This window comes from Zonotrichia leucophrys, chromosome Z, assembly GCF_028769735.1.
Source record: "Zonotrichia leucophrys gambelii isolate GWCS_2022_RI chromosome Z, RI_Zleu_2.0, whole genome shotgun sequence".
Classification (NCBI taxonomy): Eukaryota; Metazoa; Chordata; class Aves; order Passeriformes; family Passerellidae; genus Zonotrichia; species Zonotrichia leucophrys.
This window is the reverse complement of record NC_088200.1, coordinates 9,749,143-9,776,627: the sequence shown is the minus strand read 5'-3', so window position 1 is coordinate 9,776,627 and position 27,485 is coordinate 9,749,143. Positions and strand designations below refer to the sequence as shown.

The 27,485-nt window shown below is 47.5% G+C and overlaps 1 protein-coding gene across 1 annotated transcript; it reads left to right on the top strand.

Moving 5' to 3' along the window:
- The first annotated feature begins 71 nt into the window (after positions 1-71).
- Positions 72-26,500, top strand: LOC135459818 (myosin-IIIb-like). The gene is made up of 30 exons (XM_064736195.1): positions 72-205; positions 275-340; positions 415-545; positions 3,245-3,347; positions 6,287-6,389; positions 6,861-7,017; positions 7,321-7,423; positions 7,690-7,818; positions 9,020-9,128; positions 10,243-10,359; positions 10,794-10,894; positions 11,349-11,435; positions 11,607-11,672; positions 11,974-12,087; positions 12,998-13,109; positions 14,402-14,448; positions 14,760-14,825; positions 15,115-15,234; positions 16,121-16,206; positions 16,454-16,501; positions 18,018-18,065; positions 18,213-18,304; positions 19,472-19,603; positions 19,953-20,068; positions 20,390-20,589; positions 22,593-22,682; positions 23,534-23,699; positions 24,030-24,302; positions 24,530-24,603; positions 25,708-26,500. Exons 1-29 carry the CDS (start codon positions 80-82, stop codon positions 24,578-24,580), a joined length of 3,159 nt encoding a protein of 1,052 aa, XP_064592265.1. The 5' UTR covers positions 72-79; the 3' UTR covers positions 24,581-24,603; positions 25,708-26,500.
- Positions 26,501-27,485: the final 985 nt, after the last annotated feature.

The following is a 27,485-nucleotide window of genomic DNA, read 5'->3' as shown; positions in this document are numbered from 1 at the left end:
GGGTGGGGCGGGGCCGGAGCGCGGCGGGGCCGGGCCGTGTCGAGCCGGGCTGGGCAGGGCAGGGAGGCGGCGGGCAGCGATGGTGCCGCCGGGGCAGCGTGGCCCCTCGCCCGGCGAGGCCGGGGACCTGGCAGCGCTGGCCGAGCTGGACGAGGCGGCGCTGCTGGCCGGGCTGCGGGAGCGCTTCCTGCAGCAGCGCATCTACGTGAGTGCCGGGGGCCGGGGCGGGGGGCGGCGGTGGGCGCTCGGCTGACCGGCTGTCCCGTCCCCACAGACCGACATCGGAGACATCCTGGTCGCCATGAACCCCTTCCAGCCACTGCCGCTCTACGGGAGAGAGGTGAGCGCCGCGCCCCCCGCCGCGCCCCGCCGCCCCCCGGCTGCTCACCCCTCTCCGCTGCCGCTTCTCCGCAGGTCGCCGAGCGGTACCGGCGCCTGGAGACCGACGCGCTGCCGCCCCACATCTTCGCCGTGGCCAGCCGCGCGTACCACGCCATGCTGGGCCGCGGGGGCGGCGGACCCCGCAACCAGTGCATCCTCATCAGGTGAGCGGCGGCCGGAGGTCCCGGGGCCGGCGGGGGCCGGGGGTGCCTCCGAGCTCCCGCTGGGATCTCCCTGCCCAGGGTTCAGGTGAAGCTCCTCTCCGGTTCTGTTGGTGAGTCAAAATCCATCTGCGCTGGCAACTCATCCTTCATCCCGGCCACTTTCGAGACAGATGAGCGGGCACGTTGTGAGAACGTGTGGGCAGACAAAACTGGCTTTCCTGAGCAGCTCGGGCAGCAATCTTTATAACAGTAAAGATGCCGAGTTCACTTCTGGTGGGGAACCAGCCGCTGGAATCCTGCTCTGGGAAAAGCTATTGGGTGCTCTGCTCTGGCAGCACAACTTCCATGGTAAAAGCTGTAGTAAAAGTTGGAAGGGTGATAGTGGAAAGAACCAGTTTTCACAAAGTGAGCTTCCCAAGTGTAAGCAAAGAGCAGGAAGTATTAAAATTTGCTTTTCTGGTCTAAGACCTTTGGGAATATGGTTGGGGAGGATCTTAAAGTCGTGGGCAGTTCTGTGCTCTAGAAGTCAGGGAAAAGTTGTTCTTTTAACCAAAGAGCCTACCAGTATCACAAACATTTTACTCCATTTTGTCACTCTTGGTCTGCTTGAACTCTGCAGCGCAGCAGGTAGCATCATTTAGCAGAGAAAGCCTTAAACAACATCAACTAGAAGAGAAAGCATTGAAAAGTGAGGAGAAAGCCTTGAAACATTAACTGCCTCTTCTCTACAGCTGGGTGTTGTAGAGAACTGTTTAAATGTCCTCCCAGTTAAAATGCTACTTGCCAACTTGTTCGATTTAATGCTCCTTTGTATTTGCCTTCTGATCATTTTATCAGTACTTTCGGTTTACATGGTGTGGAAGTTGACTGCTGAATCCCTGCTGAGTGTTTTGGTGGGACTGGGAGCTGACTTTGAGGGGCACTTGAGCCCCACTCATTTCTGTAGCCTTCAGGCCATTGATGCCTGTGCTTTACATGAAGTACTCTCAGCAAGTGGTGGCCGTGGGGTCACGGGTAGAAGATGCACTGCTGGTGTGGCTTTGGGGGATAGAGAGCAGTCATTGTGTTTCTCTTGGGAGGTGGAAGACAAGAAAGAGTAACCTGTGAGATTTTGTGGCCAGAAGTCTGGTTGTTTTCTGCCAGCAGTTCAGAAACGAGTCTGATATACTCCTGTCCTTTTACCTGGTCTGTGTGTTACTGTCACAGGAAGTTCATGGTTTTCCTCTCTGTGGGTGGTGAAACACTAATTAACAAGTTTTCCTACATGAGCACAGTTGGGGTGAACAGGGAAGGGAGGATGAGGTCACTCCTGTTAGATCACAGTTCCCCACAACACCACAGAAACACACCAGGATCTGCTGTCCCTGGTGGTCTCTTTGGTGTCTCCAGCTGAGCCTGAGAGGTCTGGATTGCATCCCTCAAAGGTGATGTTGGATGAAGCAGCTGCTGCCAGATCATAAGTGCTCATTGCTACCAAATTGTCTTCCGCCACAAATTCCACTGGCTCCTCTTGCCTTCCCAGTCCCGAAGGACATTAGTCATAGCCTGCATGTGCTGCAGTACAGCACCTGGGTCACCTGAAGATGACTTAGCATTTCTTCAGAGCTGAGGGCAGTTACACACCAGCTGTGCTTGCAGGGCCTTGTGAAGGTGTTGTGCTTGTTGGAGGTCTAAGGTCAAGCTTGAGCCATGGAAGTGCTGTTGGATATTTTTTTTTGTGGAGAAGGGAGTTACTGAAAAATAAAATTAAACTTGACATTCTGAGTAGGGGCACTTGATCTCAACAGTGAGAACAGGGGCATGTTCTCAACAGGCAAAATGGGCCTTTTTCGTTTATATGTTTTTGGATGGTGCTGATCTGACCTGTGCTTGAGATCAGGGACCTGCTTGAGGCTTTTAGCCACCTATGACACACACTTGATACCAAGTGCCACTGGCAGCTACAAAGCAGTAAAGCCACACCACATGCTCAAAGGTCGGCTCAAAGGAAATGGGGACCTGCCCTCAAGTATGCCTCCAGCATTTCCTGCACTCATTTTTTTCATGCGCATGCTGAAGTTCTCAGCTGGTGTGATGTTGTCAGTTAAGGGCATATTGTCCCAATGATTGTACATTCCCTCTCCCAGGACAGGGGAAATGCACTTTCCAAGAGCTGGTTGTTTGACTTGGAGGCGGAGGCGCCATGGATGACAGCACAGTGACGTGCGCTGCTGGCACTGTGGGAGTGTGGGCAGCTCTGCACCTGCATTCCCAGCTGTCTGGCACATGGATGTGTGAAACACTTGAGATCTGAGACTGCCACTGCATCTCATGATCAATATCCAGGTGTGGGAGTCATGTAGGTAGGGCAAATCTCTCTGGAGAAAGAGGAAGTTGTTGGCTCCAGCGTTTTCAAGGAAGTTGATGTACCAGATGGTTTTTGAAGCAGAGCAAATAGTCTGTCTGATACATATCATCCAGAAGTGACAGCATGGGGTGTATCTGTTCTCCCTTGCAGAGGGGGAAAAGTTCCCTGATGAAGAACCTCATGGTTCACATGTAAAACTGTGGCACATGAGTTTTTAGTCACACAGGTGATTTTGCTGAAAAAATTCTGAAACTCTTGCAGAGCACTCTCAAGTGATGGAGCACTTGAGCCATAAGGGGCAGAACAACTATACTTTAAGGTTGATGGAATTTATTTTGCTTTTTCTTGGCAGTGGAGAGAGTGGTGCTGGGAAAACAGAGAGTACAAAGTTGTTGTTGCAGCACATAATGAATCTATGCAAAGGCTACTCACAGCTGGAGCAGCAGATACTTCAGGTAGGTCATTGCAGGATGGTGCTTGAAGGTGCAGAAGCAACACTGCTGCAAGAAAACTTGCATTAGGCTTAGGAAGCCTGCTGGTGAATCACCACTGGAAATCAGGGAGCCACACACAAGACAGATAAGAAAATAGTGGATAAGAATGGTGAGATACCTGGCCACAAATTGGAAGGGTTGGTAGGTCAGTAATTCTGTTTGCTGGAGATGGTTCTTAAATTAGAGAAAATCATTGCAATCACTTATCATGTCCTCTTTTACAAAAGATTGGTGGCATATCTCTAAATAATTTCCTGCTTGAAGTAAAACAAAGTAGATAGAACATGTCACTTTCATTAAAAAATCAGACCTTCATTTAATGGTACAGAGGGATGAAGAATTCATACACCCTTTAGTAACCCATCCTTGGCTACTTATACTGTCAGGCACATACCTGCTAGGTAGCTAACTGCCATGCTTGCTCTTTTCATATATCTTTGCTAGCTCATTTTGAAACATATTTGACTCTTTGGTCTGAAATATTTCCACTTGAATTTCTCCCCAGGAAGCTGTGAGGTTTATATAAACAAATCATACTTTAAACCGTCCATGTGATACATCAACAAGAGTGAGTTCTTAGCTTCATTTTAGTCTGTCTTTTCATATTTTCTGTAGAAACATAGAGGTCTTTCTCTGTGTGGTAGGTTAACTTCAACCAGTGCCCACCAAGCCACTCTGTCACTCCTGCTCCTTAAGTGGACAGGGGTAGAAAAACATAACAAAAACTCATCAGTTGAGATAAGGACGGTGAGATCACTGAGCAACTACCATCACAGATGAAACAGGCTCATCTTAGGGAAAATTAATTTAATTTATTGCCAGTTAATGTCAGAGTACGACAATGAGAAATGAGAACAAATCTTGAAGCGCCTTCCCCAATTCCTCCCTTCTCCCTAGGCTCAACTTGGCTCCCAGTTTCTCTACCTTCTTCCCTCCAGCAGCACAGGCAGATAGGGGATGGGTGTTGAGGTCAGTTCATCACAGTTTACCTGTGCTACTGTCTTCTTTTTCATGTTCTTCCCCTCCTCCAGCATGGGGTCCCTCGCACAGGAGACAGTCCTTCAGGAACAGTGTTCCAGCATGGATGCCTTGACATGATGCACTCCTTCAGGAGCAGGCTGCTCCAGTATTAAGACCCTCCCTGGGCTACTTCAGGAGCAGACTGCTCTGGTCTGGTCCCCTCTGCAGGGTACAGTCCTTCAGGAGCAGGGTGCTCCAGTGTGGGCCCCCCACAGGGTCACAAGTCCTATCAGCAAACCTGCTCCAGTGAGGGGCTCTCTGCAGAGGCCACAGCTCCTGCCAGGAGCCTGCTCCAGTGAGGGGCTGCTCTCTGCCCAGGCCACAGCTCCTGCCAGGAGCCTGCTCCAGTGAGGGGCTCTCTGCACAGGCCACAGCTCCTGCCAGGAGCCTGCTCCAGTGAGGGGCTGCTCTCTGCACAGGCCACAGCTCCTGCCAGGAGCCGGCTCCAGTGAGGGGCTCCCTGCACAGGCCACAGCTCCTGCCAGGAGCCGGCTCCAGCACGGGCTTCCCATGGGCTCCCAGCCTCCTTCAGGCACACCCAGCTGCTCTGCTGTGGCTCCTCCAGGGGCTGCAGGGGAATCTCTGCTCCCCCCAGGGCCTGCAGGGGCACAGCTGCCTCACCCAGGGCTGCACCAGGGGCTGCAAGGGAATCTCTGCTCTGGGGCCTGGAGCAGCTCCTGCCCCTCCTCCTTCACTGACCTGCATCTGCAGAGCTGTTCCTCTCACACATTCCCACTCCTCTCTCTTTTCTGTGGGTGTGCAGCAGTTTTTATCCCTGAGGCACTGCTGCTGTCAGTGGTAGGCTCAGCCTTGGCCAGTGGCAGGTCTGTATGGCTCTGTTGGACTCAGGGAAAGTGTCTGGCATCTCACAGAAACCAGCTTTAGCTCCTCCTGCAACCAGTATATTGGCACAAAAACTCAGTGCCCTGTGCTCTGCTTTGGGCCCTGGAATGGTGAATTAATGCAGTGTGGTGTCATCCATGGTGGATCCAAGGTGAAGGCCTTTGCTGGGTTGTGGAAATGTGACATTGATACACCTGCTGTCTCTGCTTAGAGCTGGCTTGGGCCACACTGCCAGGCTGCTTCTGATCTGAGCAGGTTCCACAGGCAGGAGTGCTGTGTTTGCAGAGAGCCTAGAGCTGGCTTGCAGTTCCTTCCCTGGAAATAATTCACTTCAGCCCAGATGAGCTGCCCTTGGAAAGCCTAGATATAACGGTGAAGAAATAATGTGCATCTTACTTGGTTCCTGTAGATATGTCCAAAGACTAAAGTTAGTCCTCTGGGGGATTGCCATCATATCTTAAAGCTGTGTTCAACAGGCTGTCTAGCATCTACTCTGAGGCATTGTTCTTTCAGTTGACAGGCATTCTTTACTCAAATATAGAAAAACTCTCATTTTGCCACCTTTGCATCCAGCTTAGCAAGCTGGTCTGATTGTTCTGTTAATTTCTTTATAATACACAGTCCTTATGTCTACAAATTTCAGTAGCTAAGCTGTCATACTTAATAAGTGAGTGCCATGGTGCCTTTGTTTACAGCTGTTGTATAGCATTCAGTTTATCTGGTGACAGCAGGTACTGTGTGGAAATAGGTTGTACCAACATTAACTTCTAAAAAATTACTCAGTGATCTTACTGAGATCCCAGCAGTTCAATTGTATTGATCATTGTTAATCTCAAACTGCTTTGTCTTTGTGATATTTGCCTCTTTGAATTTCTTTATCCAGGCAGAGATAAAACAGGTGCTCATCCATGTTCATGGAGTGGTTCCTTTTCCAGCTGAACTCTGAGTAGAAAATGCTAAAGATAAATTTTTCCAAGTAAATTAGATTGGTTTGCTTAATCTGAAGAATGTTTGTTCTCCTTCTTCGCTTGTTTTAGGTGAATCCTTTGCTTGAAGCTTTTGGCAATGCCCAGACAGTGATGAATGACAACAGCAGCCGCTTTGGAAAATACATACAGCTGCGTTTCCAGAGAAATACAGGTAAAGTCAAGGGCAGTTACTAGCCTGGGGAGTGGTTAGGAACTGGAGGGAGTAGACTGAGTAGCCAAAACTTGTGGAGGGTAAAATTTTGGCATGTGCCTCCCTGTGGGAAGGGTGTGCAATTAAGTAAAATCTCAGAGCAACCACTGTTGGATAGGACCTGGATGGGATTAGGCCTGGATTTGGACAGAGTGGGAGTATGGGGGTGAGAGTGCAGGGTAAGTGTCAGTAATACTATGGTGCCAGAAGCCTTTGTTTCTGCTGAAAGAGGTGAACAGAAATCTCTAAGACCACAGGAAGCATGGAGAAGCCCATTTCCAATGTAGTGGGCAGCCTAGAGGGTCTTGCACACAAGAAAGTTAATTTAGACAATTCTCTGCTCCTGGCACCAAAGAAGAGATGTGGGACAGCCCAGGCAGCTTCATGTCCCCCAGAGTGAAGTTCCCCACCCTGTCACCTTTTTGTGTGCAGTGCAAGGTGCCAAGCTGAGTGAGTACCTGTTAGAGAAGTCACGGGTGGTACGACAAGATACCGGGGAGAGGAATTTCCACATCTTCTACTACATGTTTGCTGGACTGTCTGCAGAGCAGAAGGAGATGTACGGGTTATTGGATCCTTCACTCTACAGGTACGTCAAAGGCAGACCCTAGTTTAGTCTTTGTGGCGGGTGGTGAAGGGGAAAACAGCATAATGGAGTTTCTTCCTCTGCACTGGGGTTTTATCTGTGAGTGAGTGGAAGCTGGAGCGGGATCTAAATGGAGCTACATGAAGAGATACAGACCATCATGGAAGCTGGGAGGTTAGGGGTCTCTGATGCACTACCTTGGAAAAGTTTCTTTTCCCTTCTGGTGATCTACTTTGTGCCCATCAGGGATGACTGAGTTACAGTGCTGATTGTGTGACAGTTTTTATGGGATGTGCACTTTCTCAGGTACATAAGTGGACGATTTGGTACACAGGAAGTAGCTGAACACTGGAAGCACAAATACCAAGAGGTTTGCAATGCTCTTGACATGGTGGGCTTCCAAGAACAGGTTAGTCCTGGGGCTCTTTCATTTCCATCTATGCTTCCTGCAGGCACAGGGTTTCTTTGTAGCTCCTCTCCTGAAGCTCAGACCTATTTCTTTCTCTAGATCTTCCATGTTACTTCCAGACCACCTGAGTCTGCCAGACTTTGTGGAGACCTTTTTCCCACAGGTTGCCTGTGCCTCTTCCCTTAACCTCTCCAACTTCTGGGTCATTTGTGTTGTACATGCTACATGCTGGTGGGTTTTTCAGTCACCTTTCTTTTGTGTTTTAGGAACAAGTGGACATGCAGGCTATCTTGGCTGGTGTGTTGTCTCTGGGCAATGTGACCTTTGAGCCTGAGGAGAGCAATGGGTCTGTGAAGGTCAGTGAGGCCTCCAAGGGATGGCTGAAGGCTGCAGCGGTGAGTCACAAGAAATTTTCATGAAACCTTATGGGTATTATGCTCTTCCCCACTGGCTGTGTGGCTGCAGGAGCTGTTCCTGCCAGAGGATGTTTTCTGCCTCAGAATGTGAGGGTTTCTAAAGAACAAAGTTTTTTTTTTGGAAATGTACAGTTTGACCCCATGACAGCATCTGTGTTCGCTGCTATTCATACCCAGAGAGATGCCTCTTGGCTTCTGTTTCTTGTGTGTCTAGAACCAATGTCTTGCACAGTCAGCATATATCTTGCTGACTTCATAAAACACAAGCTTTTTAAAACTAAATGTTTTATGTTAGTGAGTTTGATGCCTTGGAGAAATTCAGGTGTGCAATATCTGCAGATTAGTTCTGTGTTTTCATCAGATTTTGTCCAGGGATATCACCCTAAATGCTGTCATCTTTTTGTTGGTTATTTTGAATTAAGCTTTCTATTATTTTGCATTAAGTTATCACAGATTAACAAGTATGTATTTCCCAGGACCATTCAATTTTTGTTAAATGGGATGGAGAAGTTATCCTTCTTTTTTAACAACACAGGACAGAAAAAAAGTAACATCCTTCTCCCCTTTCTATTTCTTTTCATTTTGACCTGTTTGAAATCCCAGCACCCTTGCTCTTTGGTTTCACTCTCATCTCTTTGCTTGTTTCCCTCCTACACTATACCAGAAACAACCACCTACTTTTGTTCAGCAGCCAACTTCTTTTTATCTTATTTCTGAAAGCCTGCTCCTCATTTCTTGCCCACAGGAGGGGAATTCCTGTTAAACCACTGAGGGGTTGTGTGTGTCTGAGTTTGCTTTGTTTCCTGCCTCTGGTGTGGGTTCCTGTGACTCTGAAGCTCAGATGCTTCAGCACCTACACAGTCACCTCCATGTGGTGCTGTTCAATAAGTCATTAAACTGCCCAGCAGGGACTGGCATGGCTCCCAAAGAAGGTGAAAGGTGGCAGCACTGGAGGAGCAAAACAAAAAGTGTTTGGGAGCAGGTGTGTGAGGCTGGTCACTGCGGGGGTGGAGCAGATCAGAGCCCATATCTCACTCTGGTGCCAGCAGTAGCACTCGCCTTACAGTGGGGCTCACAATGGCCTGAGCTGGAATCATGACCCCTTTACACACAGACATAATCCCCATGAGCAGAGTGAGGGTTTACAACTGACTGTCCTCGTCTCTTTCCTGTTTCCCAGGGTCAGTTTGGGGTCCAGGAAGATGAGCTGTTAAAATGCCTGATTTGTACAACATCAGTGACCCGAGGCGAGCAGATCCAGCGCTTTCACACCCAGCAGCAGGCAGAAGGTAGGAAACACAATGAATTGCAGATGTGCTGGCTAGAAAGACTGGATTTTGATGGAAGGGTATCCCCACACACATGTGCAGCTTGTTGGGAACAAAGATGTCCTTCTGTGCCCTTTCATTCCTCTCAAACAGAGGAAAGTATGTCAGTGTTTATCTGTTTAGTCGCTTACTGACATGGAGGGCCATGAATGCTGCTTTTGTTTAGTCTCCAGGAGACTGCAGAGATTAAATGAGAAACCAAGGAATTAGCTTTGCTTTCTGCCTCAGTCCAGCCCAGAAAGAAACTCTGGGTATTTGTGCAAAACAGGGGAAGGCTCCTGTTGCAGAGTGCTGCCAGTGTGCAGAGCTCTAGGAAATAGATGGAGAAACAACCACGAGAGCAACAAGATGTCAGTCACAGTGTCAGAAATTGAGGGAAAAGAGTAAAATAGCAAGCACAAGGTGTTATTTTTCCTTTCAATAAAACAAAATAATCTAAAATAATCTGTACCAAAAAGTTCATATAAATGATAGTACTTTAAAAGATAATTTTAAAAAGAGATTATTGCTTCAAATAAATGAAAGAAGAAAATGAAAATGAAATGGGATTAGCTAGTTCTATTTTACAAATTTCTCTAGACAATAAACTATACATCTCTAATCATAAGTCATGTTAATTTGGTCTCCTTCTTAGAATGTCAGCAAGGTTGTATCAATTGTGTCCTTTTCTTTACTACAGAATTTAAACACTTAGCAGCTATGGGCTAGGAGGAAGAGAACCATCCAGTTTTCCAAGTAAAATTTGGAGCTTCTCCCGTGGTATAGCAGTGAGGGGATCCATACTTAGTGTGCCTTCAGAGAGGAAAGCAAGTCTCTGGATATTCTAAAAAGTGGCATGACTCAAAAATGCCCTGGTAGGCGTGGCTGATCATGTAGAAAGATTGTGAAGATTTTGAAATTGAAGAGCTGTTTTTACCCACTTGCAAAGGATGGGGACAATCCAATGTTTATCTGGTCTTTAAAGTAGCTTCCTATAGCCATTGTTACTAGAGGTGGGTGTATTGAGCCAGCCTGTGTTGTGTGCCCTGCTCTCATGTGGAGCCCATCAGTGAGCTGCTGCTGTTCCTCTGTGTAGATGCTCGGGACTCCATTGCAAAGGTGGCCTATGGCCGAGTGTTTGGCTGGATTGTTTGCAAGATTAATGAGCTGCTGGCTGAGAACGTGGATCCTGATGTGGAACTGAGGGAGATAGGTGAGTTCTGCCTGCCTTGCTCCTGTTCTGTTCTCAAATGTGCATCCCTCAGCCATGACGAAGGACAGGGCACAGCATGAGGTTTCACAGAGCTTGTGTGCTGGGGTGCATTATCAAAACAGTGATCCTGCCAGAGATAAGAGTCAGCAGTATGAAGTCTGTTGGGCTTTGTGCAGCTCTGAGCAGTCAGTTGATCTGAAGTAACTGAGGCTGTTCTGGGGCACTCTGGCTTAGCAGAGAAGCCAAGGTGGAGGGGATCTTCTCTTAACTAACTCTTCAAGCTGTGGAAGAGCTGCCACTGGTGTTTCTCTTGGGTGCATTTTCCCTGTGCCACAAAGCTGTGTGGTAAGAGATTTAGTTGTGTGTTGGTGTACACAGTAATCTGTAGGGATGGTCTGCAGGCTCCACTATGTGCTATTCTTCCCTTTTTTTAGGCATCTTGGATATTTTTGGGTTTGAAAACTTTGCAGTGAATCGTTTTGAACAGCTTTGCATAAACTTGGCCAATGAGCAGCTGCAGCATTTCTTCAACCATGTAAGTCTGCTGGGGGTGACCTCACCTTGTATTGCAGGGAAAGCAGAACACTTCTCCACCTGGCACATGCAGGAGAGCTTGGGGAAAAACATTTCTATTGCCTGTAAGGACAGAAATAGTGAATAGTGAACCAAAATAGAGAGCAGCAACCTTCCCTGCTGGGGTAGGGGAGCCACTGGGACAGAAAAGGAAGAGGTAGATGGATCAAGCAGTAATCAAAGTTGTAATAGCAGGGACACTTACACTCTGACAAGTGTTCCTGCTTTATGCACCAGCACCAGTGACTGCCAGGGTTACAGAGAACCATGGAGAGCAGCAGCCACATCTTGGACCTCTCATGCTGTGGCTGAGGGTGCCACACCCCCGTCCTCTTGTTCTGGGTAGGAAGGAAAGTGTTCAGGGTTTGTCTAGCCAAGTCTAATGAGTGCTTCAACCTCTTTTTTCTTTATTTCAGCACATTTTCCAGCTGGAGCAGGCTGCCTATAAGGAAGAAGGGCTGCCTTGGGAAACTATCACATTCAACAATAATGAACCTATTTTGGTGAGTGAGAGGACTGACAGAATGTAATTGGTCCATCCAGCCAAGAGAAAAGTCTTGCTCTTTCTCTGGGGGGGAGATGCACCTGGGAAGAAGCTCTGCAAAAGGTGGTAAGGGTGAGAGGGGATGTCCTGCACTGCTTTATGTATTTGCCATGCATCTTCTTTCCTGCAGAATCTGCTCCTGGCCAAGCCACTTGGGCTGCTGTCTCTTCTGGATGAGCAGAGTGCATTCCCTCAGGTATGCATGAGACAGGAGGCAGGGAAAATATTGTGGGACTGATATATCAGTGTCTATCTGGGCTACAAAGAAAGCTCTTGGGCTGGAGCACAGGATAAACAGAGTTGTCCCCATGTGTGACTTATGAGACAGGACATCCTGATCAGAGGCAGTCTGGTGGCATTGGCATCCCTGAGAAGAGTCAGAGAGAAGGTACAGCAGAAGACTACTGCACAGCCAAGGATACTTCCAACATTTTGTTTTGATTCTGTGTGTCCTCATCAGGCCTCTGTTGCAGCTTATGAAATCTGCTCTCTTGCAGGCAACTGATAAGACATTTGTGGATAAACTAAACAGCAGCTTTAAGGGGAATTTACACTTCCAGCCAGCCCGAGGCCGTGTTTTGGGCTTCAGCATCATTCACTATGCTGGGAAAGTATGTACTGTTTGCAAGAAGAATGCTGTTGGAGGGGGTGGGGGTGTTGCCTGACAAATAAGGCTTTGATGTTAAGGAATGTGTGGTCTGAGGATGACACTAACAGAAGTGATGTGTTCCAGTGGATTGCCTCCTAGAATTCCCTGGGATTTATGTAAAAATTACTGTCCGGAAAGTGGGGCTACCTCTCAGAAGTGTAGCAGATTTACAAGAATCTGCTATTCTTCTAATCACCATTCTATTAGGATTCTAGTCCTAAAATAATACTTTATAAATTACAGTGTCCACTGTGCAGCACCAAAGGAGAGGTTAAAGGCTTTTTCTTTACTTAATGGGTTCCAGAACACAGCAGTGACTATTTTTTTGCAAACGCCTGGGAGCACTGTGTAAACAGCAGGGTAATGAATGTTTTCAAAGTGGAGGCAGTTATTTACACATTCACTGGTATCTAAGCAGCTTGAGACTTAGCATTATTGCATGTAACTTTACTGCCACCAGTATTGAGAGCATTGGTCCACATTAAATTGAATTGATTGGAGGTAATTTTTGGAACAGGAGCAGATATGACAATTCAGGTCATTGTAACTTGCAGTTTAGTAATCTAAACTCAGCATTGTTGACTAAGTTATTATTTGCGACATTCGTCATTACAAAAATTAACATTTAACATGTAAAAGGTGGATGTCTTGGTGTTATGCTGCACACTCCTGTGGTTCTGATGCCTCTGGCATGTGCATGATTGGGTTCCTCAGGGCTGGCATCTGGGGTGCATATTTGTTTAAAGAATTCATGTGCAGGCCAGAGTACATTCAGTTTAACTCATGGTCAGCTCCCAGCAGGCTGTGGAAGTGGCTTTTACAGCCAGCCTGTGTGCCCTGCTGTCCTTAGTGACCTGCTGCCCTTTCCCCAGGTACAATATGCTGCCCGGGGCTTTCTAGAGAAGAACAGAGACACCGTGCCAGCCAATGTCCGCGGGCTCTTCATCAACAGTGTCACCCCCTTGCTCAGTGTGCTGTTCACAGGCAAGTCCTCTGCACATCCAGCATGAGTCAGGGCTTACCTTGGCAAGAGTTGAGTGTGGGCATGAGGCTCCTGTGTTTCCCAGAGTGTGTTTCACCGCTGGCAGCACCAGAGGGACTCTGGGAATGCTGCAGCCTGCACTGGAGCTGTCAGAGCAACATGTTTATTCCCTGCCATGGAAAGCAAGGCAGGTGTATCCCCTTCCAGAGAATTAGCCACCCCTCAGATGTCTTCCCATCTTCTCCAAGGCCAGTGCAGGACTGTCTCCACTGGTGCTTTCTACACACTCTGTTCTAGTCTAGAAATGAAGCTGGTCAAGGTCATAGATTCTAAAAATGGAGCTTCAAAAATTGTTAAAAAACTCTCAGTCGTGCATTATTTTTCTCCTACCACTATGGTCTCCTTTTCCAGTTATCAATAAGCCTTCAGATTCTCCAAGCCTTCCAATTAAATTAAAAATTTAGAGAAAGGTCAGGTGGATACTTCCTTGGAAATTGGCTGGCTGAACACTATGCTTCTGGTATAGTAATTTTTTTGTCCCATTCAGTCCATGCCACTTTCTGGGATTTACAAGAAACTGATGAATTTAATTTCTGTTCTCCACTGTGTTTTTCAGCTACTGCTCAGGACTATCTTTCTTCATTACCATTTTTGCACTGTTGCTTAGCCTAGTCTCAACTCTTTTAAAGTTCGTAAACATCAGATACAACCTGTTCTCAGTTTGACTGTCCAGTCTGGGCAATGGCTTTAGGTGCTGAACAAAGAGTTTGGTCCAGATGACCTCCAGAGGACATTGCTAACATCATTCTGTGATTTTATGACTCACATGAAGCCATTACATCAAGAGTGCACAAGACTCTTACTAGATCTTTAGTAAATTAAAATTCCCTGGTTTTCTCATCCTGTCACTGAATTAGTTATAAGCTATCTGATATATAACCTCCTGATAATCTGTGATTGTCTGATAAATATCTGATAAATAAACTCCTGAGTGCTGTAGGTGAGCTCCCCATTTGCTGTCTGTGCCATTTTTTCTGCACTGTTAGATGCCCATTGATGATAATTCTACTGAAAGTCATTTAGGCTTATTTAATAACATTATGGTCTTGTCTTTTCAGTGGCAGAAATTAGTAATGACTGCCTTGTGTGCTTCCTACAGTAGTTCCATGTGGTGAAACTGAACATCCTATGATTCAGTATTTGTAAGGAGGTTTGTGTGTGAAGTGAGGTTTTAATGTTTAGCCCTAGTGCATTGCAAAGGTACAAAATCAGCTAATTGTCTTTGTTCTTCCAGCCACTATCTCCAGGACAGGGACCCTGATGCCTCATGTGAAAGCCAAGGTATTGCACTTCAGGTCCATATCACAATTGACAAATGTTACCTGATAATTACTATTTGAGAAACTGTCTGAAAAAGGGCAGACAGTTGGTTGGTTTAAAATAAGAGCAGACAGCAATCAGCTTGTAACAGTTTCTCCTTTGGTTTTTACCATGTTTTGTGCTTGCTTCTCCCATTTATATGTTTAGCTTGTCTTCCTTCCCGTTACATCCATTCTCCCTCATTTTTTGCCATCTGCCTTCCAGGAGTGCTCTTTGGCTGTCAGTCAAGCACCTCTTTCTGAGGCTGATCCTTTGTTTTGGTCTGGTTTCAGGTTGTGCCAGGAGCAGATGACAAGTTCAACAGCACACGGAAACAGTCTGCTGGAGCTCAGTTCCGGGTACGCCACTGCTGCCCTGAGGTGCCCCGTGAGATGAAAGCAGTGATAATTTTATCTCTGCAAGTATCACTGTGCTGCTTCCAGAGTGCTAAGCATGGTTAAAGCAGACATTATGTAGACAGGGGTTCTCCTGATGGCCAGGCAGGGCTAATCATGGTGGGATGGGCCCAGTTGTTACCAGAACCCAGGAAGTTGCTGCTGGGTGAGAAAACAGTCCTTGCTGAAGGATATTGCACATGTGGCAGTGCTTTGGCTTGATGGACTGTTGGTCTTCCTTTGCCCTTGCCAGCATTCACTGATGGTGCTCATGGAGAGGATGTATTCTGCCAACCCACACTTTGTGCGCTGCATAAAGCCCAACAGCCAGAAGGAGCCAGGTGTGCTGGACAACCAGGTGGTACTGCTGCAGGTGGGCAAAACCAGTGTCCTTTACAGGGATTTCTGCCACATCTTAGTGGGAGGGCAGATTCCACCAAAAGGCTGTGAAAAGGTGGCTCAGTTGAGTCTTCCCTTGCAAGAGAAAGAGTGGCCATACTTTATGTATGTGTAAAGATTCTGAGTACTTGGTAGTTTTTGTGGCACAGTCTGCTAGGTCCAGATTTTGCAGTCTTTGATCTCTCTCATTTCTTTTTCATGAATGCAATGAGATCTGCTTGTCAGGCGCTAGGATTCATCTTTGTATCTCCCCCTGGATGGGACTGGTACAGACAGTACTCTGGAAAAATTGCTTCCCAGAGGAGACTGTTCTCACCATCAGCCAGGGCAACTTTGACTAGAAACCAAGATGGGATTGCTTTGATAGGATCTGAAATGCACTGATATGATTTTAGTTGGATATTCTGTCAGGTCTGAGGTATAGATGCCTGAAAGAATACTGAAAATGATTGGAAGAGTTCAGAAAGCTCAGCATCCTCTTTAATGTATATAAGAAAGGATAGGACTAAGAGGAAGTTCATCCATGCCTCAGAGTATTTCTGTGTCCAGATTTGGAAATATGAAGCTATCCTCTAAGGGACAGAAGCAAAGCAGTACCCATGGCTGGAAGGTGAAGTTATTTCAGTTGTTGGTTTTTATGGTTTCCAACTTCTAGCTCAAAGTGGTTAATCATCAGAGTTACAGGATGAGGTAATTTCAGTTCTTAACCAAAAAAACATTTTCAGAAAAAAGCTTTTTCATTTTGAACTGGGGAAGTTTAGGGCTGAATGAAGTAATTTCTGCCTGCAAAGGAACAAAACCAGTGTCATAATGACCTGTTTCTCTTTGTTTCTCTGATCCTCTTTGTGGTGCTGTTTCAGCTGCGGTACAATGGGCTGCTGGAGACAATCCGTATCCGAAGAGATGGTTTCTCCTGGAGACCCTCCTTTGAGGAATTTGCTGAAAGGTCTTTTAAAACCTCTGAATATTCCTTGTTAGATATTATTTGGGAAATTACCCTGATAACCAGATATGGGCAATGAGTGAAGGAGTTTCTTCAAAGTTCATGTGGTCTGAGGTCATGGGGTTATTTGCTGTGGAGGCTGAGTGGGAAAGATAGTGATTTGTTGTTGTTTGCTGTCAGGGTGATAGGGATCAGCTCAGCCCATCAAGGATGTGGCTTTTATGTGTTTGTATTGGTCTGTTTTCCACAGATATGGAATCCTTCTAGTTAAACCTGGTGTCCCCCTCACAAAAGAAAGGTAGGAACATTAACTTTGTTATGTGCAATCTGGTTTGTTTTTCAGAGGCTTTTACACTGAGTAACGTAGAAAACTGAGTAAAAGGGACAGAAAAAAGAGGAGGGGATTTTGTGGTGATGGGGAAAACGGATCCCAGGCAAGGACATTAAATGTTTAAAAAGCATTTGGTACCATGATGAATTAAATTTTTCTTGAGTTGTTATGTAGCAATTAAATTCAATTGTTGTAAGTGTTCCAAGTGTTGTTGTGCTGTGAAATGAAAACTGACCCATGTATTTAATTGGGGAGTGACAATAATGGTCAAGGATGTCTACTAAACTCAGCATGGCAGGCACTCAAGTACTGCTGCCAGGGTCCCCTTCAGGTTTTTTCCTGATGGCCCTTGGTAGAAGAAGTTACAGACAATGCTGTACTGGCAGGCAGCACTCCCAGGCTAGAGAAGATGTTTCTAAACCAAGAATTTTGTCTCTGTACAGGCAAAATATACCATCAACACTTTTGGAACCCAACTGTTACACACATAAACATCCTTCCAGCTCTTCAGAGAAGCAGGATTTTACCCTGCCAGGGTTTTCCTTCCTACATCTAGGGCAGCAGTTCCCCACCTCCTCTTCTCCACTTTCCCAGCCTCTCCTTCCTGCCAGTGTCAACTGTGATTGATAGTAAGAATGAATCATGTAAAGAAGCCAGCTGAGGGGTTTTTTTAAGTCATTTAAGAAAAGGGTTTGAATGATCTCCTGGAACAATTCTCTCCTGGCAGTAGCTCCTCCTGCCTTCACAGTGCTCCCTTGAACTTCCTGATGCTTCTGAATAGAAAGAATTTCAAACCCAACTGAGGTCACAAGAGAATCTCATAGATGGGGAGAGATTATTGTAAAAAGGCAGTGTGGCGTGTTTAGAGGCACAAAAATCATGGGATGCATTTCAGAAAGAAAATCCCGTGGATGTGGATTGTGGCACTGTGGAAATTGGCCGAGATAGAAGGAAAAACACTTCTGCTTTCCTGTGTGAGATATTAGCAAAAAGTGCCACTATGATTTCACAGCCTGGATTAGCAGGAGAGAGAGAAAGCTGTCTGTGTGTTGCAGCTAGAGCTGCTTTCAGTTCCAAGTGTCAGGGAATCTTCCCGAGTGACCCAAATTTTATCACTGGAGTCTGCAAAATGAAACTGAATTGGAAAACAGACTTTCTCCCAGAAGTCTTGCTTTGCTGACCTTGCAACTTGTGTCCTCCAAAGGGCTTGGAAACAGAATGAGGAAAAACACTTCTGAGAATAAAATAGGCTCTACAGAATTGCCTCCCAGAGAGCTGAAGTAAATCTGCCTCTGGGAACCCCTTTGCAGATGTTCTTCCCAAATGTGAACCTAGCTGTACCTCAAGGTGCATTACAGACTGACAGCCAGTTTACTGACTGTTGGGAATTGCTGAGGCACTTTATATCCCTTTATGCAACTAAAAAAATTGTTGTTGGCTTTGGGTGGAAAATTATTTATTTCACTTTTTTTGTCTCTTTCAGCTGCTTGGAGATACTGCAAAGTACGGAGCTGAAAGGCTGGATTTGTGGGTAGGTGTGGATCATTGCTGTAGGGAGCAGGAAGCCTAAGTTCTCTTTAGGGAGAATTCTGTGGTTTTAGAAATGGGCTCTTCAAAGGATGATGGATAAAAGTTTAGACAGTGTTTCTCACTGCATCTTTCTCTTCCAACTTCATAGAAACTCTCGACTTTTCTTTAAATATTGGCATCAGGAACAGCTGGCAAAGTATGTGGAGCGACTGGAAAGAGCAGCAGTTATCATACAGAAAGGTGAGTGCTGGGACAGGAGCTGATCTCAGACCAGGGGAAGGAAAGCCTTTTCTGCAGTCCCTGCTCCACCTTTGCAGAGGACAGAAGGGTAGGGCAGGTGCCATCTCTATGTCAAGGCCCTGTGAAGTGAAAGTGCTTCTTGCAAATGCCAATATTCCCAGTGTTCATCCTGAATCAGGGAGAGCCCTCAGTGTCTGCCTTGGAAAGGGAAAATGTGTGCAGAAGAGCTGGGCTGAGCAAGGCAGGCACATGATTTGGCTGTGTCCTGAAATCTGGCTCACTGTCCTCTGGAGTAAGGATTGTTTGTGAGTTGGGTTGAACTGGGGAGAGGGAAATGAGTGAAGCAGATCTCATTGCTGTTTTCAGAGACAGGCAAAAGGGGGTGAAATTTTGATTTGGTTTTTTCCTTTCCTTTCCACGTAGCATCTGCTCTAGCAGCCCATCTCTTCAGAGTGGCTGTGGGCAGATTGGTACTTCCCTACATGAGGGCTATGCATCCAGGAGGAGGAGGAGGCTGCTGTCACCCTGCTTAGCTCCCCTCTGTTGCACTTCTGTTCTGTATGGGTTGTTGCACTGCTGGAGCATCTGAGCAACTTCCAGCTGTGCACCAAAGAGTGTGACAAACATCAGATGGTCACAAGCTGTGCGCGGTTGTCATCTGTGGGGAGGGTGTGTGGGTAGTGGGAAATGAGAGGGTGCAGCTTTCTTAAAAAACACTTCATGTGTTTTAATAACTGGTAGAGTAGGTGGGATCACACAATGTCTGCAGTCCTCCCGGTGAGCCCTGCAAATGACTGCTTATGGGAAAGCTTTTCCTGTGGGCTGGCATCAAGGAAATCCTGTCTCCTTCATGGTGTCTAGAAGGACAGAGATGGATGGTTAACAAGACCTTCTGTGAGGTTTCTTTTAAGGTATTCAGTGCCCTGGCATTAGAGATGAGAGCTTGTATCTGTAATTTGATTTCTATAAATCTGTGATCTTGCAGCTTAGAGAGTAGAAGACAATTCTCACAGGGTTTTGGCTGCCTGCTCACAGTAGAGTTTCCATTGCTCTTTATTAACATGATTCAGGTGTTGAGGGCTTTGAACTGGGTGAAGGGACTATCACCCAGTGTTCTTCCCCAAGAGAATTACAAATGCATGAACAGCATCTTTTTTTTCTGAACAGTTTTTAGGGGATTCAGATGCAAAAAGAGTTTCCTAAAACTGTTGGCTGAGCTGAGAGCTCAAGCACAGCGGCTACAGGAGGAGGCAGAGAGAGAAAGAATCCGGCAGCTGGCACTGGCCGCAGAGGCCCAGGGTGAGTTGTTCCCACTCACAGTGACCCAGGGCATGTCCACTGGTATGGTGATCACCTTGAAGTGCTGTGAGCTCCAGGTCATGATGGCCTGCCCTGGGATGGGAATTCCATCAGTGTGGTGGGCAGGGAGCTCATGATGTTTCTGCTCTTTAGAAGTGTGGCATTGTCTGTAGGGAATAGAAGCAGCATAATGAAGGTAATTTGCCTGGCTGTGATGGAAGGAGGGCCAGGCTGTGGTTTTGCTACATAATCCATGCAGCACAGCCTATCCCAGTCCTAGGCCTGTGGAGAATAGATCTCATGGATCTTGGGATGCTTGAGTTCACCTACTTTTTTCTTCTTGTTGCAGAAAGAAGCTCCCTTCCAGTCCCCATGCCACGAAAGAGGCGCCCTCAGTCTAGTCCTCATCCTTCTGATCAGTCACAGCAGCCACCAGTGCCACGGCCACGCAGCAAACTGACAGAGGTAACAATACTGGCTCTGCTGGGGGCCCTCACCCAGGTGTGCTGGTCCCCTGCTCCATCCACCTTCTGCATGCACATGTTCTCCTGCGTGCAGTCCCAAGAGAATGTTATCATTCTTGTCATGAGAAGTGTGAGTCCTACTGTGGTTAGATAAAAAGCATGGTCAGGACCTTTGAGGAACTGAAAGCAGCTTTCAGTAGTTGGTGGCTGATCTTCTCTTAAGGGACTCAGGAGCTGGGTCACCTGCTGAAGTGATCTCTTCAAATGTCCCTTGCCTTTGACTTTGCTTTCGTGCTGACTTACTCTCTCTCCTTGCTTTCAGTCCACTCCTTTTGATAACTTCTTGAACCCTTCTGTGCCTCCTCCTGTTCTGGGAACTGAGGAACAGACTGGGGAAGAAGCAAAAATGAGGAAACTCAAGAGAGGAGCAACTCTCCGCTGGTTCACAGAGACACAGGCCCAGAAGGTCATGCAGGATGATGGGGCCTTTCCAAGCTGGCTGCAGGGGATGATCACTCGGAGGTGAGTCCTCTGGACACAGTGACCACAGGTGGAAATCAATGTGTCCTTAGGACTGTGTGGCTTGGATTGGCCAGAAAGGAAGTGGAATAGGAATGGGAGTGACCAGCAAAACTTTTCCTTTTTAATCTGTGAGCATCAAACCCTTAAGGGAAAGCTTGGGAGTCCCTGTCACAGGTTGTAAAAGCTGAGACTTTATGTAGGTCCATGGAAAGACCGTGGAAACTCATAGTACATAAGTCCACTGCGTCCCTAAATACAGATCCTGTGTAGGGATGGGAGGCTTGTAAAGAAATCAGAGAAGAAATACACACATGCTGAACTTTCCCTGTTCTGGACCATTTGCAGAGACATGAAGATGAACTTTTGGGTTGATTCTTTATATAGTTTTTCATATTTCAGTAGAGGTCAGGAGATGACCCCAATTTACAGCAGGAGAATATAGAATTCAGCTTACTTTTATTTTAAATATTAAGAGGGACTTTAGGGAGTAGCCAGTGGCAAAACTCCACCAAAGCCCTTTGATACAGGCAGAGGAAGGGTTTTTGTTGATACCTCTGTCTGTCTAAGGAGGATGCAGCATAGGTGACATTTGCTTCTAGTTAGTCTGGGAGAGATATCCACTAAGCCCTTCTTTCTTATGGATCTGTTTGCAAGACTTTGTTTAAATGCTTGAACTTTTTCTACCAGGTCTGCCTCACACTTTTCTCTCTTGGCTGAGTCAAGCACTGCTTTCTGAGTGAAGCAGTGGCATAATCAGAGAGGTGCTGATTATGCCAGTACTCATACAGGAGCAGGATGGCATTACAGTTTCACCTGTGTGCAAATTGATTTGTGGTGCTCCACACTTGTTAACTGCCAATATCCTGTAATTTCTTTTAGTGGGATTCCTTTGTCAGTGTTGCTGCCATCTGAACACTCTCATCATCTTGCTTTAGTTTCCTTTTTTTTTCTGTTGAAACTGCAATTCTCCTTCAACCTTATTAGATGTGTGTTCTTAGATTTTTTTCAGATTTTTTCTTTTTTGTTCTTGGATTTTTTTCTTCTTTCTTGGGTTATTTTTTTTTGTCTCTGTTTACTCAGTGACATTACACAGCATGTTAGCTTGGTAAAGGACACTACTCTAGCTCACAGCTCCCTGGTAACTGCATTTCTTTTAATTTTTTTATGATAGTTATTGATGCCCTAACCTGTAATAATTCTTTTATCCACAGATGAAATAATGTAGGAGAGGAATTAGTGTCTGGAAGACAAAACAATCTAAATTCAAGTATAGACTAGCCATGAGCACTGCACAGTGAAGGATGTGGCAGATCCTTCCCAAAGACAGTGGTGCTTAAGCAGAGACTTAAGTTTTCACACAGCAGTGTAAGCTCAGCCTCATGAAATGGAGCAGCCAGAGCAGCCCCAAACTGCCCTGGTGATTTGCAGTCACCTTTAGCCTGGAGCAAAGCACAAAGCAGAGCTTTGTCTGTTGGGCAGAGGAGGGGAAGACCTCCTTCCAGCAGGAAGTTTGGAAAGCCAGAGTGGTGTAATCCAGGCTGGTGTTTTTTCCAAGGTGCTGGGCTTACCCAGTACCCCACAGCATCCTGACTTCTTCATCCCTGGACCATAGGAAGTGCACACATGCACAGATTCCTCATCTCAGTGGTGCTTTGTGACATGCGTGGTGCTGGAAGGCAGCTGTTGCTATTGCACAATCAAACCTGCTGGAGCAGGTTTGGAGCAGTCCTGCTTGGAGAGGCTTTGGCTGAGAGTACAGTGCTTCCTCAGCCTGTTGGTGCCTTCTGCACCACCAATCTGAGTCGTGAGAGGTTTGTGTGTGAAGTGAGGTTTTAATGTTTAGCCCTAGTGCATTGCAAAGCGTTCTGTAGCCAGGAGCACATGGAGCAGATGCTGGGCTCCCTGGGACACTGTTGGGCTAGCACATGAGATAGGATGTGAAACGCAGCAGTGTGGCAAGGCAGCTGCTGGCTCTCTGCTGAAAAACTCTTTCTTGGTTCCAGGGAAGCTGAAAACTTGCTGATTGACAAGCCCTTGGGTTGCTTCCTTGTTCGGATCAGCCAGAGCCGGCCAGGCTACATCCTGACATACCGGTAGGTGATGGGCAGGGGAGGCTCAGGGGAGACATTATTGCTCTCTACAACTCCTGGCAGGAGCCTGCAGTTGGTGGGGGTCAGCCTTTTCTTCCAGGCAGCTGGAGACAGGACAAGAAGACACAGCCTCAAGCTGTGGCAGGGTAGGTTCAGGCTGAATGTCAGGAGGAATGTCTTCACAGAAAGGGGATGTCAAGCACAGGAACAGGCTGCCCAGGGCACTGGTGGAGTCACCATCCCTGGAGGTATTTAAAAGATATGTAGATGTGGCACTTGGGGACATGGTTTAATGGCATGGCAGTGCTGTGTTAAGGGTTGAACTTGAGAATCTTCAAGGCTTTTCCATCCTAAGGGATTCTATGAAACTGAGTACTGCATGAAATTCTGTGATCCTGGAATTTTGCCGTCATAGAATTCTTGAATTCTGTGATTCTATAAAACTGCTTGACTGGAGGACATTGCCTGTTCCACAGAGGAGTCCAGTGAGGATCATGTTCAGCCTCTCCTGTAGTGGGTGCCTCAGGGAGTTTGTAGTACCAGCTGGGATACTGGAGAATCTGTCTCTTACTGAAAAAATAGACCTGGTTGTGGGTGGGGTGCTGTAGCTCCAAGGGTAGAGGTCCTGCTTAGGCTGTACTCTGTGTCTGAGAGGGCAAACCAGGTTGGAAGGAGATTGCAGCACCTAAGAGCACATGTTAGCGTCCAGCACATCTCCCGCCAAGTGTGGTACTTGTTACTGAGGATCCTGATTACAGCTGGCTCTGGGGACCACAGGTGCAGGAAGCAGGAGCCAGGTTCTGACAGTCTGAGGCCCCCATGTCGTGACTGTTTCTGTCCATCCCTCTCCCCAGGGGCGAAGGGCGCTGCAGACACTACATGATCCAGGAGCAGCCCAACGCTCGCTACGTCATCCTGGGCGAGGACCGGGCGCACGCCTCACTGACCGAGCTGGTGCGCTACCACCAGGGCGTGGGCATCCAGCCCTTCATGGAGACACTGACTGTCCCCTGTGGGCAGGTGAGTGCCCAGCGTCTCCAGGGGGAAAAGAGGATGGGGCATGGACTGTGCCTGGAGTGAGTGCTTGGAGACACAGCAGCAGCATCTCTTTTGTGTTCCTGTTGAGGGGTGTCCCATTTTGGCCAAGCAGCTTGGCTGCTTCTGCATGAACTGGGAAACGCTGCTAGCTGGGGAGTGCTGGGATGGGGGAGAGGCACTGGCAGGTGGATGACACCCTGCTGCCCCCTGAATGTCAGCAGTGGCCACTGCTGGGTATTTCTCTTTGTTGTGCTGTTCAGTGTGTGTGAAGGGTCTGCAAACCACTGCTGAATCCACTCCTTCTTTCTCCAGAAAAGTAGTGAGAGCTTGAGTTACAAAAATCTGGAGAACCTCACCCTGAGTTCACCAGCAGACAAGAGGGAGACTCCTCAAGAGAAGCAGTCCTGCCCCTCCATGCCTTCCAGTGGCACACCTGCTCTGCAGTGGTTCAGGAGGACCAAGAATTTCCAAAACCAGCAGACCCCAGAGAAGAGTGGAACAAAGCCTAGCTCTGGAGAGAGCAACCAAGGAGCCTTCCCTCGCCTCCGCTCTTCCATACGCCTGGCAATGCAGGAAATCCAGCAGGTGAGCCTGGGGCATGTCCTCTGCTAAGCCTCAGTCCCTCTAGCACACATGGAATTTCCCTGCCCAGAGGCAGGAGAGAAGAGGGTTCCACAGTTAGCACTTGATTTCTTAGCTCCTGGGTCATAGGTTTTATTTGGTGGTCTTGGGATCAAGACTGTATTCCTTGGAATATTCCTTTACCAGCTTGTGCTCACCTGCCAATGCTGTTTCTCTGCTTCTCATCACAGTTCGCTTCCAGTTCCATGAACATGTCTAGAGAGAGGAGCTCACTGCACTGAGAATGCACAGCCTGGGTGACACGGTAAGAGGAGGCGGTGTACAGGGGGGGAAAGCAGCAATTGCTGTTTCTGGGATGTGGAAGAGCAAAGGAAATTTTCCCTTCACGTTTCACCTGTAGCATCTCTTGGCCACAAGCTACATAGAAGTAGAGCAGGAAAAACAGAGAGCAGCAGCCAGCTTCCATCCCAGGACTACACAGAGACCAGGGAAACCCGGGAAAATCAGCCTAAGTTTGGGTTCCCAGCAGCTGTGGTGCAGGGAGTGCTTGCAGTACAATGGCCAGGCTGCTGGAGGGAGCTCACAGTTTGTTGGAGGGCTGGGGCTGGGAGGATGAGGGCTACCAGGATGCATGGCACAGCAGTCAGCTCCAGTGGCTTCCTTGGGTGGAGGGGCAGTGGTGGTGGGGAGCCCTGCAGGGTGGCAGAGAAAGCGAGCTGAAGGCAATGCTCAGAACACGGGGAAAGGCCGCAACTTTGTTGATGTAAAGAGGACTTTCAACAAAGTCTCAGCAGTGGAAACACTGCTAGTGACTGAGATTGTGATACAGTGGGTGGTTGACACAGGTCTGGAGCAGGTCAGAAGAGGCCTTTTGACTGACCTTGCCTTATCCAAAGTATTTGGTGGATGTGCAGCTTCCCTGTCCCACTTAGCTGCTGCAGGCAGCTGGGAGCTGTAGTACACCTCTGGAAGATTCTTGGTATGTGTCAACTGAGCGTGGAGAGGGATCAGAATACCATGCTTTTGGCTGCTGACCCACTGCAGGGCTTCCAGCCCCACACCAAGATTGCCAAGTTTCCTGCGTGGTTCTGCTCCCATGCTGGAAGTCATGCTGGAGCAAAGCTTTCTAGCTGGGGTCTGTCTTGTCTTTCTCTTCATAGCTGAGAAAGACAGGAACTCTTCAATAGCTGAAAAAAATCCTCTCCCTGAAATGTTTGGCTTAGTTGCTTCATTTCTCTGTGTCCCATTCATTGATGTGCCCAGGGGATGCTCCCTGTGTCAGAGGTTAGGCAGAAGAAAGATAAAACCCAGGGATCTGCATAGATAACTGCAAGCTTGTTGTACTGGGATACCTAAATGGAATCCTTCTGTGTCCTCCAGTGAGTTGTGTTTCTTGACTTTCTTCCAGGTCCAAGTGGCTCAGATCTGTCCTCTTCCAGTGCTGTTGGGCCTTGCCTAACAGTGAACACATCCAGAGATACAGCAGCCCTTTTTTCTTTTTTAAATTTTTTTTTACTTTTCTTTGCTGCACCCAGCTGTCCCTGTGCTTTCAGACAGGGCTGATGCAGAAGGTCCCTTTCCTCAGCACTGAGGCAGATTGTGACTGCAGCATCCAGACCAGTCTGATCCTGGCAGAGGGGAGAGGATGGGGACAGTCACACTCTGCACAGACCCACAGTGCCTGACGGGCTGTGTGTCAGTACTTCAGTGTTCCTGGACACTCCTCGCCTAGCTCTGTGAATAGTCACAAACTAGGTATCTCCCAACAACCTCTTCTGCCACAAATATCTGATTACCTACCTCTTTCTCTTTCAATATTCTCTGTTTTGGTCCTGTGTGTCTGCTCCTCTGGGAGCCAAGGGAAGTTGGGCTTGGGCAGTAAAAAACAAAACTGAAGTGTCCTTTTTGTTGAGTGCAGGAGCACTTGAACAGAAGCTGAGACAAGGTCAAGAAGGTCTTTCTTGTAAAGGGGATTCACTGCCCTTGCACCAGTGTGCTGGCACACTGCTCCACAGTCCTTAACCAGAGCTAAAGTCAGGGAATCATTGATGAAACCCTCTCACTCATCCTGGCTGAAATCTCTACAAGTCCAGGCTGGACAACAAGCTGCTTTACACTGAGGATGAGTAGAGGGCTTGGAATGTAAAGGACCATACTACTTGTTCTGTTTTTTCTACCTTTTAAAATAAATCTTTTTTTTTTGCCTATGTGGAGAAACTCAGTGGTTTTTTTGTTGTTGTTGTTACCTCCAGTCAGTTCAGCCACAAGTGGCAAATGAAAGAGAGCAGCTAACAGCTCTGGGGGTAGACATGGGATCGTGTGAAAGTGGAGAAGCTGAAGGCACATGGGGCATTGACCCTGGCATACAACTGCTACCTGTAACAGCCACTCCTCTTGTACTTACTTCTGCCTGAAGTACTTCTGGAGTGCTCCTTACACCACTTGTAACATCTCTCTTCTCAGCCAGCCTCATTTCCCTGTGGCTCCGTTTCCCTGGCTCTGCTCGGAAGGACAGCCAAGCTGCCCACCCCACCTGCCCTGTCCCTGGGAGCGTGGCTGTGTCCAGGCTGGTGCTGTTATCACTGTGATACAGGGTGTGGGTTGCAGTGTCTCAGCACTGCCTTTAGTCACGGGGCTGTTTCTCCTCCCTCACCCTGCTCTGGTGCGGAGCTGTGCTGGATCACAAGGCAGCGCTGCTGGCTGCAAGACAGGGAAGCAGTGGCTGTTCCTGGCTCTCCCCAGCACTGCCTTGCAGCTTTAACACACCTTTTCTCTTCCTCATGTTGGGTTTTGGCAGCTGCTTTGAAGCTGTTCAGGAGAGAACTAGTCCAGGCAGTCAAAGGCTGCTGTTGGCAGATTCTTCCTGGCTGAGCCCAGGGGCATTTTGCTGGGCAGCTTTGGCTTCTTTTCCAGGGTTCTTCTTAATTTCCTCCACCTCTGAGCTGCTGGGAAGCCTGCCTTCTGGGCAGCACATAGAACCACTTGTGGTCAAAACTCTTCTAGGAACTCGTGCACAGAGCTGAGACATGTATGAGAAATGCATGTCAGTAATGAAGTCCCTCAGTAACTCTTTCCTAGTTCCTGTGCCAAGAATATGGTGCACGCCCAGGGCTATGATCCAGCTGCAGAACAGCTCCTGTAGCTTGGCAGGGATCATGCTGAGCCACGGAGGGTGGTGAAGAGCTC

Excerpts from the sequence above, each read along its gene's own strand:
- LOC135459818 (XM_064736195.1), top strand. The coding sequence starts at position 80 with ATGGTGCCGCCGGGGCAGCGTGGCCCCTCGCCCGGCGAGGCCGGGGAC. Across the intron at positions 6,390-6,860 it reads GCGTTTCCAGAGAAATACAG|TGCAAGGTGCCAAGCTGAGT; the intron begins GTAAAGTCAAGG and ends TTTTGTGTGCAG. Across the intron at positions 9,129-10,242 it reads CACCCAGCAGCAGGCAGAAG|ATGCTCGGGACTCCATTGCA; the intron begins GTAGGAAACACA and ends TCCTCTGTGTAG.